The following is a 17,233-nucleotide window of genomic DNA, read 5'->3' on the forward strand; positions in this document are numbered from 1 at the left end:
AAAGTCACAATATATCAGTTGCCTTTAAAAGGCGAACCAAGTTGAAATGAGAGAGTCTTCTGCTTCAGGTGATCAATAGCAACACATTTCCCTGCTAGCACTGAACTTTACTTATCTCCTCTTTATCTTACAAAGAGCAGCATGCAGATTATATGGAGGCAGGGTAAGATAAATGAAAAATATTAAGAAAATGAAGCATGAAGACAGGGAACTAAGTGTCTGTGGAGTGAGTCAAAGGAACAAGTCACATTACCAACACGGCAGCAGGTCTGGGCCGGTGTTCACTCTCAGCACTGGCAGCCGGGGTGGCGAGGAAAGCACAGGAGTTACGAAAATTCCAGTGTGCGTCTGGACAGAACAAGGCAATTTCTGGAAGCATTTCCAGGCTGTGGCTATCCTCCCTCACACCCCTACCCACACTCCTCATGTAAAGTGAGCAGTCACAGTGGGCATAAGGCCCATTACTGCATCCACCTTCCACCGCCACTTGACTTGTGGGTAAACCTGGGGTGACTCTAGGGACCCCTGACGGAGGAACAAAGCTCGGAGCCAGAGGTCACCCCAGTCCCCCTCTTCCCAGAGCATTCTCCATTTACTTCTGTCCCCCACGCTGCCCACCTCGCCGTGGGGAGAACTTTTCACGGGCTGCCCCACCTCCCCGCTGACAGCACCAGGTTGTATGTTCCACGAGGACCATGTTGGCTCCTTGCATCTCCGTGGATGCTCCATGAAACTGAGCTGGAGGCTCAACTCCTTTAGAAACCCACCTCCGCCCCCCAGGAAAAACTATGGAAGCACAAAGATGTGGACCTGCTTCTGGATTCTCTCGGTCACTACCCTTGAGATGCTGACCAAGCCATCGGGCTTTTTTGATTCAGTTCCTTGTCTGTCAACAAAAGCCAATGTTGCGTGCCTCATGGGCGAGTCTCGAGGAAGAAATCAACAAACAGATGTAACAAGCCTGGCCCACTTCCGGGCATCCGGTGGGTTCTGAATGAAGGTCAGTTTTCCCTTCTACTGATTTCCAGAGCTGCCTGAGCCCCTGTAGTCTTCACACACCCCCCTTCTCCAAGCCGCCCACAGTATAAACATCACCCAAGAAGAAAGCAGGGCTCCCCAAAGCCACAGAACACTCCAAGCCTGCACAACGCCAGCTTAAAAAAGTTCTTGTCATTGTTTCAACCACTTGAAGAGAGCTGAGACATTGCTGGGGGGAAATGTCCGTGAAAGGGAGCTAGACTGTCATCCAGGGTCCCATTAATGCTTCAACCACGCAATGAGAGAGAAAGTGAGTCAATTTGCTGTTAGAAGGCAAGTGCAGTTGCTAACACAGGACAGGGAGATCTATTTGGTCTTCATTCTTGCCTGGTTAGTACTGACGGGGCAGTTCTTAGCTGTGCAGCCTCCACTTCGTGGAGGGCCATGTGAAATGTAGACCAGCACGTCTGGTCCTGAGCAGAGGAAACGTCACTCATGTTTTAACTTCCTTAAAGGCTTTCTGTCCCGGATTCAATCCCGGGTGGACCTACCTTTTCCGTGATGTAGAAGTTTGAGCTGTCAGCATGCTGCAGAGCAAAGTATTCATGGTTGGCCAGGGACCACCTGAAAACATAAGCATAAACTGGTCAGAAAACGAGTGAACGGTCACTTTAATTGTTAGTTTGGTAGAGGTAGATGAATTGAACACCCTATCACATACCCCACAATGCAGTTCCTAATTCCAAATGGTATCAGCCCACCTGTCACCCCAAGACCCGTTCTTTCCCCCCGAGACCCGTCCAGGTTTCACTGCAGCACTTCATCTTCATGGCTTTGGGCAGGGGTGACATTTAAATATAGAGTTCCATTCCTCCCTATTTTTAAGGTGTAGAGCAGAGATGGAAAAACAAAGGAAATGAATGCAATTTAAGCTTTTTATAACTGTTGCATTTCGATTGCCTCTGCATTCTCCAATCCCCAATCACTCTGGCTTGCTGCAAATTGGAACATTCTAGTGAAGTACCCTGGATCTTAAGAAAATCCCAGGTACCCTCTAGCCACAGTTCTGCTTTAAAAGAGAAAACACACAAGCAACTAGTATGTGCTTTCCCCTGACTGTGTGTGCGGCCAAAGAGACGTGGGAAAGCGGGTTGTTGTGACGCCCACGTGGCAGCAGAGTGGCCACTGACTTGGTGAATGATTTCCTCTTCCCCGGGGACCTGTGTGGTCCTCCACTGATACCCAATGGAGTGAGCATTTAACTCCGGAACGTTAGACTGCTCCCTGTGTGACGGATGGATGAGCACAACTTCTCACAATAAATAGAGCTCCCCACCCCCGCCCGAGTACCCACACTGGCCAGCTCACACCTTCTCACTGAGGAACAACGGGAACTTCGCGGTGGGGAGAGGCACGCACATCTTACGTAGGCATCTGGGTGTCTTTGGGCAGATCGAGGGGTGACTTATGAGTGCTATCTGACCATCACATGGGAATATTTTACTTGCCCCTCAAGTTGTGGCCCTGGAGCCCCTCGGGTGAATCCTTAATAACAACACTCACCCATCACAGACTTCCTTTATTATCGCAGACAGCGGTTTTTTCTGCAAAATAGCAAAAAAGGAAATACTGTTAGTTTCATTTCATCATTTTAAATGTTTAAAAAAGGAGAAGCAGAAGGCGAGTGGAGATCTCTAACCAAGGAGACTTTCCACTTGCTGTTCTTGGTTGTTCTGAAGAAGCCGTTGCTTTTCTCAAGGTAATCACCTAGCCGCCATCACCGCCAAATGTGCTAATGACTGAGGACCCTGCTGGCACTTTCCTCTATTTAATAGTATTAGCTGAACAAAATACACATCATCTGCAACTCAGCCACATGAAAGTCAGGATGAAAACACAGCTTGGTGCGAAGAGCTCAGAAGCACCGGAGGCCCGCAAGGTCAATGACAACCAGAACTCCTCGGAGGCCATGGGCCGGGCCACCAGCAGCCTGCTTGTACGCAAACAAGCGTGGACTCATGATATTTTTATGGAGCATGTGGCATATGAAATAGGAGGTATTGTGAAATTTTTCCTTCCGGGCGCATCGAATTCTTTCCATATCCGTGGCACTGACAAAGGCCAATCACGCAGCAACTTGAGCTGGGCACACTCGAGTAATGGGACCAAGCATGTGCCCTGGTGTCAACTGGCAGCTGGCACAGCTTGTCCCCCTGCCTAGCAGCCACAGCTGTGCTCTGCCCGCCTCCAGATGGAAGGAATGCGGGGAGGCACACAGCTCGCCCAGAGATGTGGAAACACTTTCTGTTTTGGATGCAAACAGACCCTGTCTGTCTCCTGGGGTGCCAACCAAAAGAACGAGTCAGAGACCAAAAACAAATGGGGAAGAGAAATCAAAGAATTATACACGTGGTCCAAGATTTTCAGATACACCATGAAAATCTGTCTACATATAAGTAAGTTTTAGTCCCTTCCCTCTGAGGGCAAAGTGGTGTGGAGAAAGGACTTCGGAGCCAAGCAGGACCAGTTCCAATCCTAGCTCGTCAACTTGCCTGCAGTGCGACCTACAACTTCCTTCATTTGCCGAACCTCAAACTAGTTTATCTGTAAAATGGGCATAGGACCTACTCACTCCATGGGGCTGTGATATAATTAACTCAAATTAAATTACATTAGAATTAACACAAAGGGCAAAGGACACAAGAAAGGGTTCGGGTTCTGGCTTCCTTGACCTCTCATGTCACTAGAAGAGCTCCATTTCCTTCTTGCACCTTTGTCCTTGGACACAATGCTACCGTATCCACCCTCCTGTGAATTCTGAACACTGTAGTCCTTTCTAAGGCCCTCCAGTCCCTGCCTAGAGCTCCAACTCTGTCCTCCGTGTTGCTCCAATGACCCCCTCCCACTGGAGGTCCAGCCTCTATGACTGAGTGTTCAAAACGATGTCTGCCGACAACTATGAACAAGTGGGGGAAAGAAAGACCTAGAACTGGGGAGTGGAAAGATGGTGGGGTATTCTTGCCATCCTGAGTTGGTCTCCTTTAGAATAAGATTAGAAATGGGGATCGGGCTCTACCATGAAGTTACATGTCACATTAATCCGAGGCCTTTGCGAACACTTGTCCATGGATTTAGCTGTAAGTTAAGGGGCAAACCAAATGAATAAATAACTGTAGGAACAAAACTTCTCTCGTAAGACAAAGATTTTGACCTTTCAGTATTTCATGAAGACCAATCGGTCTCTGAGACCCCTAATCTCACTTCTTGCACCCTCCAAACTGAACCATAAGTAACAGAGCTGGAATTCAGCCTTAAATGACATTGAAACAGCAGATCAGGCCAAGGAAGTGTTGCTATGGAGGTAGGAAAAGGCACCTAACATCACAGCTCCTGGAATCTGACTTCCCAGTTGAGGTCTCTTAGAGGAACTTCTGGGATTTTAATTCAGGTCCGATTCACAGACTCAGAATCAAATTTGAAAAGACAGACGCCTGTGGACTTCTAGAATGATTACATCTAGGACATTCTAAAGATGGATAGAAGGAAGGAGTAAAGACCATGGAAAAACCAAGCTTAAAGATTTACTAGAGAAAGATTAAAGAACAACTCTTAAAGCACAGATGAAAAGGAATCACAGTTAACTGAACATGACACACCCACTATGCAGCCTCACCTATTGAGATGATGACATGTGAGGATGAGGCTGGTCCCATGGGCCACTTCCTACACCTGTCCCCTCCATTCTTCCACCTGCTCCAATGAAACATTAGCTTCCACCACTCAGACCTAGTTCCAATGACTTTCACAGTGCTCATCTCCCTTAATCTGTCCATCTTATTTGACAACATCACCACCACCTTCTTTTTGACACTCTCTCCAGTGCTTGTGTTGTATTTCCTTCATTTCCCTAAACTTCAACCAATTCAACAAAATCCAAGAGATACTTCCTTGTTTCTCTTTGACCTCTAGCTTCCAAGCTCCGTATTTCTGTTCTTGTGTCTTCTGCTTTTACTTAATCGGTCAGTTCCTCACTCACTTCAACTGCCCTAAATCTATTCTGGTCCCAGAACCCTCTCTTGCAAATCTTTGACAGCTTGTTAAACATAGCATTTTAACTCTCCTTCAGGCATCTTATTTAAATATAAAACAAAACTCATCACTTTGACCACTCACTACCCATCACTCTACCCTAACATAGCGTGCCCCAAAAGCCCTTCACCCCCCACCATGACGTCCGTCTTGCTGTAACTCCACTGCTGCCAGGGGCATCATTAACTTTATTTTCTTAATCTCCAGGTCGAATTGTTTACAAGGTTGTGTAGCATTTTCCTCTGTGATCACATTATTACTTCTCTCCTCCTAACTACCCTTCTAAAGTCCCGATGCCCCTCATTCCAACTCCTGCTATCGGATGAATCATTCCCTAATCCCATCATCGTTAATCCTGCTTCCCCAGCCCCAGCGCCTTTCCTGAGGACCAGCCCATCATTACTAACCACTTGCCCTGCGTGTCCCAGCAAATGCTCCACTGGCATATCAACCTCAGATTCCTACCTCCCATTAGTTCCTACTTTTGGCAATTCTTCCATGTACGTTTCTAGAGGACCTGCCTTCTCCTTTTCTTTGCCCTATTCTGTGACAGTCATGTTTACAAGACACTGAGGCTCATCCTTATTCCTCCACGCTCTCTCTCTCCTTTGTCCTTTCCAGACCTTATCACCACCTGTGTTAAGAACTCGCCTCGGGATCCCATCACCAGACCCCTGCAAAGGAATCTACACATCTCCAAGTTTCTTTCTTCCCAGCCCTCACTTTAACTGTAATTAGGCAAAATTAGAACTTCCCCTCAAACCTTGCTCATGTCAGTCTTTTGCTCCAATATCCTCCATAGATCCCCAATGACCACCATCTACATAGTGTGTGTGTGTGTGTGTGTGTATTCCATACTTTCACTTTATTCACTGTATTTGCTGAAATGTCCCTCTCTTCTTTCTGCTCCATCTCTAACAATGAACTCTACCTATCCTTAATATCCATGTCAAAGCCACCTCCTCTAAGCACATGTCCCTGGTCTCCCCAGAGAGAGAGACCACAGCCTCTTTGTAGGAAGTACCTACAAAGGACTTCAGTACCTCTTGTACCTTCTTGTCTCTGAGAACACAGCATCTTAGTACATCCTTGTACCTTCTCCTCACTCGGTACTAGTTTCCACAGTGCATAGGTGCCAACAGGATCTAAGAGACTCAATACACTCCTGCTAATGGGAAATCCACGCACTCACTAACTTTCCTTTAAAAAAAAAAAGGCTTGAATATAAAGCCAACTATTTGGAAGGACAGCCTGGATTCATCAGTACTGCATGCCCCATGTCCTACCACACCAGCCACTGCTGGGCTGGAGGCAGCTGCTGGCTCTAAACTGGTGGACGTGTGAGGGCTGTCGCTGCTGCCTGCACAGACCCCTCGCCAAGGGGTTGTGTGATTCACGGCCTGCAAGAGCCCTGAGCGAGGCAGCTGATGGAGAGTGTAATTCAACAGGTGATAAAACAGGTACCAATCAAGTGACTGTCCCCATCCCTTAGCAAGGCCACACAGGTGATCAGCACAACTTCCATAAGCAGGGACTGAACCAGATACCCCAACAGAAAACACTCTTCTGGAATAAAGGCCCATAGAAAGCTCTCGGGGGGACAGGAGCTCTGCAACTGACCCCATTCCCAGCCAAGCCCTGGCTCTGCCAAGCTCCGCTTCCTGTCTGCTGGGTCACACAGGATGTGCCTACCTGCCCGGATCCCTAAGACGCAGGAGTAGTGACAAGGCCACACCTTGATAGCTTCCTGCAGGCCCGCTGCATAAGTTCCCTTCCACCTCACTGAGAAAAAAACAGCCAGGAGAAAAGAAAATTTGGTCTAAAAGGATGAAAACTGGTTTTTCTCCTGGGACTCCACAAACCCTAAAGGAACGAAAAATAAAATTCTATCCTCTATTTGAATATATCTGGATTTAGAATCCTGAGGCAAAATTATTTTAACTGCCTATGTTTTCTTAACTTATAAACATTGTAACTAAATTCCTTAAGCTTTTTGGTGTGTTTTTTTTCCTTTGTTTTTGTAGGGTTTTTTTAATTGAATTTATTAGGGTGACATTGGTTAATAAAATTATATAGGCTTCAGGGGTACGATTCTATAATACATCATCTGTGCTCGCCACCCCAAGTCAAGTCTCCTTCCATCACCATTTATCCCCTTTACCCTCTCCTACCTGCTTTGAAGGTCAAGATTACTTTCTAGGACTCCCAGCGAGCTGAAATGGGAAACGCTGGTTTTAAAGATAACCAGGAGACTAGACAGTTGTCATAGATTTCTATGTGCAAGGGATCAGGGATTATGTGCACGTTAGACCCAAAACGCATTTTCTTCCCTGTTCCCTTAGGCCAGTGGTCGGCAAACTGCGGCTTGCGAGCCACACGCGGCTCTTTGGCCCCTTGAGTGTGGCTCTTCCACAAAATACCACGTGCGGGCGTGCACGTACAGTGCAATTGAAACTTCGTAGCCCATGCGCAGAGGTCGGTTTTCGGCTCTCAAAAGAAATTCCAATTGTTGTACTGTTGATATTTGGCTCTGTTGACGAATGAGTTTGCCGACCACTGCCTTAGACAATATAGGAGAGTACTTCTTCACTATATAAAAATTTTAATGTCAGCGGAAATATTTTTATTTGTCAAGCAAAGTATGCATTTCCATACAAATTGTTGGCAAAGCACCACGTGCCAACAGTTATGTTCAAGGAGTAGCTCTTTTTGTTGTTTTGTTGTTTTTGTTGATTTATTCCTCCCTAACTCTTTTTTTCCAAAATAATTCCTTTATTTACCTTAATTTACCAAAAACAGTAAGAAAGCACACAAAGATTTTTCTAGCTCCTTACACAAAACCAGCTAGTTTCCCGAGAATGGTCGAGTTCCCCAGGAATTCATTTTTCATCTGTGTCTCCGGCAACACACTCTTCTCTCTATTCCTCGGGGTGGGTGCTGGCCCTTTGCCGTCCCCTCCACCCTCTCCCTTGACTTTAATGAAATGCCCGCCTCACACATTCCTGCATCCCACTCCGGCCCTTCTTCCACGTCCAGCCCTGCACTTCCAGCAAGTCCTGGCGTGAATCCAGTGGGTGCCCCCCTCCCCTTCCAGCTCAACACTTCATCCTCTTCCTCATACAAGAGGCCCTCCTCTGGCCTCCCTCTCACTGTTGAATAAAAGATTGATCACTCGCCCACCCAAGCACATGGTTCCTTTAAGACATGAGAGACACCCAGGAAGAAACATCCTTGCGAGTCCCTGGCTGTTTACTTAGGAGGCGGTGAGTCCAGCCTGCCATGAGGCTCCCTCCCTGGGGATGGCCCAGCTGTCATCCCTCATCATTCCCCCCGCACCCCATACTCCCCCCATCTGCTCCCGTCATAACGAACTCAGTTCCTATTTAAACACCTGCTGCTGTCTGTTGGCCAAGGCACCTGCTTGAGGACTTCACCCAGTGTGAATGCGCACCTCGGAGCCGGAGCCCTCACGTCCGTTGCTGCCCTCACTTCTGCCTTGGCACCCCCATCCCGATGTGTTAGCAACTATGGATTGTGGGCTGATGTTCTTGCTTCTGACATCCACGTCTCAGGCCCATTGCTGCCCCCAAATGGGCATCACCCAGCAAAGAAAGCCTGGCTTCGTTAAAAGCGTGTTCATTTCAAATGTCCTTAATGACATGGGGGACACTAATGCTTAGGAGATGGTGCTAAGTGAATGGACCCCAGAAAAGCATTGAGAATGCTGAATTTTTATCAACTACTGGCTTTTCTCTCTCTTTCCTCAACCGTGAGCTCTTGAACAACTTTGGAAAATGACTTCCTCGGGTTGAACCCCGAGGTCTGCAGGCCCTGACCTTGTAACCTTAGGCTCATCACTCCTGCTCACAGAGCTCCACGTCCTTCTGAAAATAAAGGCCGTGTCTCGCACACATTAGTGAAGATCGAGATGACATGTGCCAGACCCTGGAAATAGAGCGTGGTGCGCAGCAGGGCACTGGGCAGGGCTTACCTATGCACAGGTAATACCTGGTGGATACTTTGCAGGTGTATTTTTCAAAAGTTGGTTGAAAACATTAAATAAGTGAATAAATAGCCAATTCCTCCTTCTTCCTTGAGTGACTCCAGCCCCCAGCGCTGCCTTTGGCATTTATCACATCCTGTTCTTTATTCTCCAACTCATTTTCCTTTCTTTTTTTATAAAATATATTTTTATTGATTTTAGAGAAAGGAAGGGAGAGGGATAAAGAAATAGAAACATTGATTGGCTGCCTCTTGCATGCCCCCTACTGGGGGCCGAGCCCACAATCTGGGCATGTGCCCTGACCGGGAATTGAACCATGACTTCTTGGTGCACGGCCCAACGCTCAACAACTGAGCCACAGGGGCCTGGTCACTTTCCTTTCTTTTGACAACTACTAGTGGATTATACTTGCTTCGGAGCAGAGACTGCCGCTGAGACACCTCTGCCACCGGCCAGGTGAGTGGCTGCTAGGCGCCCGCAAGGCAAACAATGAATGAACAATGTTTAAGAACACATCTTCTCTTTTCAGACCTCCGGCTTCTTTCCCTCTCTCTCTCCTGGTCTCTTCCCACCTGCCACCAAAGCTCAGGAAGGGCCAAAGAGGGAGCACAGCCAGAGGAAGACAGATGCACCCGGGTCCCCACCATGCACCTGCCCTCCACAGACCAGCTTCACACAGCCCTTCCACTGCAAACTGCTTTCCACAGAGACTTCCAGCTTTGGGTCCTAGACCAGCCGTGGGCAAACTACAGCCCACGGGCCGGATCCGGCCTGTTCGGCTGTTCTATCCGGCCCGCGGAGCCGAAAGAGGGGAGGGTTCTCTTGCTCTCCCCTCCGCTCCTTCACCAGCAGCACTGTTAACATGGCAACGTCAGGAAACACGGCCGCAGCTCCTTCTTCTGAGTGGGCGGATTTATATCCCCATTCAGTAGAAGGAACAACCTCTCCATCTTCCAGAGGCTCCTTGTAATGCCCGCGGACGCGTCCCCCGACATCACCCTGGGAATGCGTAGACACGTTATCGTGGTGATGTAGGGAGACACGCCCCTGGAGAGCACAGGATCAGAGCATTAGCTAAAAAGGAGACCAACAACACTGTTCCCACTGAAGTTGATGTTTTAAAGACCAAAAACCTTTCAACCCAGTCTACACTGCCATCTACATCTACGTCCCGGGCATCATTTGGAAGTTGCACTAAAGAAAATGTTTAAGTTACTGTTTACACATTTTGTTCTTTTCTATTTGTTTTAGTTTTAAATTATTTTATTATATTTAAGTTTAATTTGAAAGGCTTTTGTACCTTTCCTTTGTTAGGCAATTTTATTTTGCCTTTGCCATCTTCCATAGAAGGTATGTTATTGTGCTATGATTCCTCCATTGTTTGAAGTTTCAAATGATAATAATTAGTGTTTACATTCTTCTTGTTAAAATGTTTGAAATGAATAAAACTATTGAAATTAAAAAAAAAAAAAGACCGTACGCTTTTATGTAATGATGTTTACTTTGAATTTATATTAGTTCACACAAACACTCCATCCATGCTTTGGTTCCGGCCCTCCGGTCCAGTTTAAGAACCCATGGTGGCCCTCGAGTCAGAAAGTTTGCCCACCCCTGGCCTAGACTATGAAAAAGGCTTTCTCCGGTCCTGTCAAAGCACGTGACGGATGCACTGTTCTGACACCCTGAGGGGCATAGCCCAGCACTGGGATTTCACTCTGCTTTCACAGATGGAGAGAAAGAAAGAAAGAAAGAAAAGAAACTGGTTTCCACGAGTCGGGACACCTCTGAGAAGGGATATGTATGTTCACTACGATTTAGCCTATGTGACTGAGAGCACCTTGAATGCATGATGACTCACCTGGCTCCTGCCGGTGCCTCCAGACATCGTGTCAGTGACACCAGTCATCTTCTGCCGGCTCAATGCTTCCTCCGAGGAGCCCTCTGATGACTTTCCATGCTCCAAGCCACAGCCCTCTAGATGGAGGAACCTGATGCGTTCTGAGAACTGTGTACGCATACTCTGTTTTTCTAATAGAGGCCTGAGTTATCCAAAAGATGATGACAAAACCACGCTTTCCTGAGGCAAATTTAGCTGGTTCTTGAAAAGGAGTGTGTTGATAACAGTTCCACAGTGAATCACTGACACAGGATTTCCGTGATTGTCAAAAATGACAAGGGGGCTCAACGACGTCTCCCAAGCCGGAACACCGAGGATCACGGTAATTTTAAAAATTGAACGATGACAGGCTGTGCCACCTTTTTTTGACAAATGATGACTCATGTCAAAATGGTTTACTAAAAATGACGTGTTTCAGCTTCATCAAACTAATGAAATACTAGATTTTAGCAAGATCAAGTACAATCTTTGTGTCATAAAAATTACTGGACGGTGTAAATGAGAAAGACATAAATAATTAGCAGTCTCATGTATTAGTGCAGCGATTTTCAACTGGTGTGCTGTAGGAATCTTTAAACATGCAACATCTGACTATTTAGTCAAGGACACTGACCTCTTTTCCCTTAGATTGTCAAATAAAAATATGACAACACGCCAACACAACAATAGCCAGCTGGTGTGAATGAGGCAAAATTATAACTATTTTTTGGTCGGATTGGCAAAAAATGTATTTTTTGGTGTCCCGCAGAATTTTAGCGATTAGTTTACGTGTGCCCTGAGATGAAAAAGGTTGAAAATCACCGTATTAGTGGATTAAAGACAAGTAGACACATCTTTCTCCTTTAGATATCAGATATACTTCCACTCAGAAAAAACAGTATTTCCATTCAACTGAAGAGAAAGTGCAATTTCAGAAAATGTCAAAATTAGAGAGATAGACAACGTGTGAAAAAACACTAATATCAATTATCTTTTGTGTTCTTCTTCCTAGTCCTGGGCTATTTCATATTGTCCCAGAATCAGTGTTGTCAGGGACATAAGGAACAAAATTTTCCCCGAAATGTTAATATCTTGGATAGCTACAGCCGTCGATTTCCTTATTCCTGTATCCCTCCCCACCTTCCTGATGTCAGCCTTTGCCAGGAAGCGCTCCCAGATGACTCGAGACCGGCTGACATGCCGTTCTCCTCCACCCGACCCCACCCCTGCAGTCCGCGTCCTTTTCCATGGGGAAATGAGCGACTCACACTGTGAATGAATTCAGGCCTCTCCCCTTCACTCAAGGGAAATAATCTTGTTAGTTATCTGCCTCTAATTCATATGTGGAAGGTTAACCATATATGTATATATAAACATACATATCCCTTCTCAGAGGTGTCCTGACTTGTGGAAACCAGTTTCTTTTCTTTCTGGGCTAATATTTCTCACAACTGCTGTGCAGAATATGTTCAATATCTCCTATCTAATAAAAGAGTAATATGCAAATTAACCATTACTCTGCTATACCCACAAGCCACGCCCACCAGTCACGCCCACCAGCCAATCAGGAGCAAATATGCAAATAAACCAAACCAAGATGGCTACGGCCACAGAGAGTAGGAGGGAGGCTTGGGTTTCCCCGGCGATGGAGGAAGCCAAGCTTTCCGCCTGCCCTTGCCAGCCTAGGCCTCCACTCAAGGCTACAAAGTTTCAATGATAGAAGATACATAAATCCAAACAGAAATGGCGGCAGCCATGGAGCTGGAAAGAGCAGGAAGCTAGGGTTGCCCTCAGCGATGGAGGAAGCCAAGCTTTCCGCACACCCTGGCCGACCCAGGCCTCCCTTAAGGCTACAAATTTTCAATTATAGAAGATACATAAATCCCAATAGAAATGGCTGCCGCCATGGAGCAAGCAGAAGGCTTGGCTCCGCTCCAGGCTACAAAGTTTCAATTATAGAAGATAAATAAATCCCAGATACCAGGGCCTCCACTTGGGTTGCCAGGGGGCGTGGCCGGCCTGCAAACCACCACAGGCCCCTCGCCCAGGCTGGCCCATGCCCCAAGGGAACCCCCACCCTGATCCAGGACACACTTCAGGGCAAACCAGCTGGCTCCCACCCATGCACCAGGCCTCTATCCTATCTAATACAAGAGTAATATGCAGATTGACCATCACTCCAACACACAAGATGGCTGCTCCCATGTGGTCAAAGATCCTGCCCCCATGTGGACACAAGATGGCCACTACAAGATGGCCAGCAGGGGAGGGCAGTTGGGAGGGACCAGGCCAGCAGGGAAGGCAGTTGGAAGGGACCAGGCCTGTAAGGGAGGGCAGCTGGGGGTGATCAAGACTGTAGGGGAGGGCAGTTAGGGGTGACCAGGCCTGCAGGGGAGGGCAGTTAGGGGTGACCAGGCCTGCAGGGGAGGGCAGTTAGGGGAAAACAGGCTGGCAGGGGAGTAGTTAGGCATCAATCAGGCTGGCAGGGGAGTGGTTAGGGGGTGATCAGGCTGTCAGGCAGAAGCAGTTAGGGGCAATCAGGCAGAGGCAGGCGAGTGATTGGGAGCCAGCAATCCTGGATTGTGAGAGGGCAGTCGGACATACCTCGAGGGGTCCCAGATTGGAGAGGATGCAGGCTGGGCTGAGGGACACACCCCCCCATGCACAAATTTAGTGCACTGGGCCTCTAGTATATATATATGATTTAAAAATAAAATGTCAGACTGGCTGAGTAGAATAAACAAGTGATTGTGGACTGTGGACTCTGATAGATAGGGGATTATCAGACCAGGTGCGGAGATATGAGAAAGCCAGATAAGATATGAAGGCAAATTAGGGTTGAGATTCAATTTAAACACAAGATTATGATGGTTTATTAACTGCAAAGAAGCTGAGATTGGATGTAGCACAGCAATCAAAAGAATGCTGAGGAACTGCTGGCCAAGGGCATTAAGAAGTGAGTTCCATTTTTAATTCGTTTTTTCCCCTTATACTTCCTGTCTCTCTTAGCCATGGAGCTGGTTTACTTGACTGTGATGGATGCATTCATGCCAACACAGCCTTCTTCCTTCAATGGTAACGGATGTGCTGAGATAACTTTCAGCAAGTAGTGACGGGACATGGGCTTCCAAGTCTCAAATATCTATCCCATGGGTGTGACGATGGCAAGCTGAGCCTGAACCACAGCCTTGAAGAATGGAAAAACAGGCTCTTCCGGGCGAGTCAGAATATGCAAACAGTGGCCACAACCTCATGCGCTTTCTCAAAACCCCCTTACCTTTGACATGTCATCAACCCAGACTTTTATCACCCCTTTCCACTTGGCCAGCTCTTCTGACAATAACAACAGTAATAGCAACTAGATATTGAGTGGCTACCAGAGAGCCATTTTTCCGTGTACTTTACAAATGAGAAAATTGTATGAAGATCTCAAGACGTCAAGCAACTTGCTCAAAGCCTCATATACACGTGACAAAGCCAGAATTTGAACCCAGATCTGTGTAATCCCAGACCTTTCCTCTTTAACCCAGCCTCAGCTCCATTGTCCTGGCCCCCAGGAACAAGCTCAATGCCCGGAGAGAAAAGCTGCAGGGAAGGGCGCTGGACTTCTGGGTATCTTGGTTGCTGGCACAAAGTGATTTTCTGATTGACGTTATTTAAAGCTCAGTGTTCCGGCACTAACGTGAGACTCGTAGATGATCCTGCTCATGCGTTAGCCACACAAATTATGATGAAATGCGAAGTTAGCACTGAAACTTCTGATACCCAGTGGAAGGATTCTGTCTCCTCCTCCTCACTTTTGATGCTCAAATCAACCTCCCCGCCCTAACTTCTCTGCAGTTCCCTTCCATCTAGCGTAATTTTAACTTGTGTGTGTACAAGTTAAACTTAAACTTAAATCTTACCCCAAAACTCTCTTTCTCAATTTTTAACTTGTATTCATCATCTTCTAGTTTGCCAGGAAATAGCCTTGTAACCAACATTAATCGTCCCCACCCTTCTTGTGCGTGTCCCAGTCCTGCCAAGTCCATCTCAGAGTTGGCTCTGTGAACCTTCTTCTTTATTCTGCCTGTGGGCACAGAGAAGCAATTAAAAATAGATGCTATTTGGATCGCTTAGGGCACTTCTGGTGGGAGGTTCAGCAAATGCAATGGCATGGCTAAATGGATGCCCACGTTCATGTGGGGGAGTTGACAATGGCATATGTATGAGTGAGAGATGTCGCTAAAAGGGCAAGCTAGAGGCAAAAATGTCTAAATCCGACAGACAACTCTTGATGATTTGGACCCATCAGGTTTTTAAGCAGCAAAGTGACGTAATTAAGTGTGAAAGGAGGCCAAGAGACCACTTAAGTGGACAAATTGGCCAGTGTACCAAAACCCAAAGAAAAATCAAAAGGAGCCTGGCTCACTAGTTGAGCATCGACCTATGAACCATGAGGTCCTGGTTCGATTCCCGCTCAGGGCATATGCCCGGGATGCAGGCTCCATCCCCAGTGTGGGGCGTGCAGGAGGCAGCTGGTTAATGATTCTCTCTCATCATTGATGTTTCTCTCCCTCTCCCTCTCCCTTCTTCTTTGAAATCAGTAAGAACATTTTTTTTTTAAATCTATAGGAGGTCCAACCATATAGATATCTGCTTATTTTCTTGAGCCCATTTGTAAGGTTTCCATGAAGAACGTGAGTCCACCTAAATATTCCTCCACTATTTTTTTCTATCTTGGTAGCTGTCACCACCCTTTGCCCAGATGTTCATACAAGAAATCTTAGAATCATCTTTAACATTTTATGCTCCCTTATCACCGTACATATAATCAATCATCAATTTCCTGTCAATTTAATCTTCTCATACGTCTTGATGAGACATGTGTCTCACTTCTTTCTATCCCCCTATCACTGCCCTGGGCCATGATATGATCATTTCTTGCCTAGGCTACAGCAACAGCTATCCCAACTAATCTCTCTTGATTTTACCGCTCACAAAACAATTATCAAACTGTCATTCTCTAAAAGTACAATGTCACACTCATAGTTTTTCATTCCTTTATCTCTGGGGCTGTATTCTGAATAAATTCCTCATTTCCATCCCCCAAATTACAGATTCTCTCTTTAGCCAAATCCATTCTAGAGTTATGTGTTCATTTTTACTTTTTTGTATTAGTTTTATTTTTTGCTTACTGTATATATATTTTTTCATTTCTAAGATTTCTAATTGGTTCTTTTTCATATCCATCTGTTCTTAATTTATAGCCACCTACTTTGTGCTCATAATCTCCTATCTGTGTAGCTATTACTCTCACTCTTTTCAAGTTCTCCCTGTGAGGGTATCTCATTTTTTAGGTCCTCCCTTGCTCTCTGTGTTCCTCTAGAGCAGTGGTTCTCAACCTTTCTAATGCCGCGACCCTTTAATACAGTTCCTCATGTTGTGGTGACCCCCAACCATAACATTATTTTCATTGCTACTTCATAACTGTAATTTTGCTACTGTTAATGAATCGTAATGAATCGCTGTAGAACCGCTGCTGTAGAGCCTAAGACCATCGGAAAACACAGATATTTACATTACGATTCATTTAAAATAGCAAAATTAGTTATGAAGTAGCAACGAAAATAATTTTATGGTTGGGGGTCACCACAACATGAGGAACTGTATTAAAGGGTCGCGGCATTAGAAAGGTTGAGAACCACTGCTCTAGAGAGAAGAGGGCCAGCTAGAGCAGCAGCAGATGTGATAAGGGAGACCAGATGTGGACAAGTTTTCTGAGATAACTGATTGGATTAAAAAACTGAGGAAGAGTCTAGGAAGACATATAGATTCGGCTTCAGCAAACTGAGTGTGCATTCACATATGGCACCAAGACAAGGAAAGTATGAAGAGAAGCAAAACCGCACAAGTTTAGGGGAGGAAGGAATAAGGAGTGGTGTTTGAATATGTTGAGTTTGAGCTGCAAGGGACATCTAGATGGGCAAGATGAATAGGAAGATAGGTAGCTGTTTATATGGGTCAGGAAGTCAAGAAAGAAGTGACAGCCGGAAATTATGAGCACCTGATGGTGATGAGGTTGGTGAATCCAAATAGGTCACCACAAACTTGTCCCACGGTAATTAATGATCCATCTATAAGCATCTTGAAACTTGTCAGTGCTTCTCTCAAAGTTTCTTGGTTGTCTTTTGACTATGGATGTCTTTGATGAAAGGATGAAAATAGACCTTCAATGTCAATCCATGACATGTCATAGTATATTTAATGCATGGTAGGGATAAGGGAAGGGATGATCCTCTCACCAG

General features: G+C 46.1%; 1 protein-coding gene across 3 annotated transcripts in view; it reads right to left on the minus strand.

Moving 5' to 3' along the window:
- Window positions 1-17,233, minus strand: part of ELMO1 (engulfment and cell motility 1) — a 415,657-nt gene that overhangs the window by 314,417 nt on the left and 84,007 nt on the right. For all 3 annotated transcript variants that reach the window (XM_080667113.1, XM_080667111.1, XM_080667112.1), the window contains exons 3-4: window positions 2,542-2,582; window positions 1,530-1,602 (exon numbers count right to left, since the gene is read on the minus strand). In XM_080667113.1, the coding sequence (XP_080523239.1) occupies window positions 1,530-1,602; window positions 2,542-2,582 (114 nt within the window). The remainder of the gene's footprint in view (window positions 1-1,529; window positions 1,603-2,541; window positions 2,583-17,233) is intronic.

Source organism: Plecotus auritus (assembly GCF_963455305.1).
Source record: "Plecotus auritus genome assembly, chromosome: 4".
NCBI lineage: Eukaryota > Metazoa > Chordata > Mammalia > Chiroptera > Vespertilionidae > Plecotus > Plecotus auritus.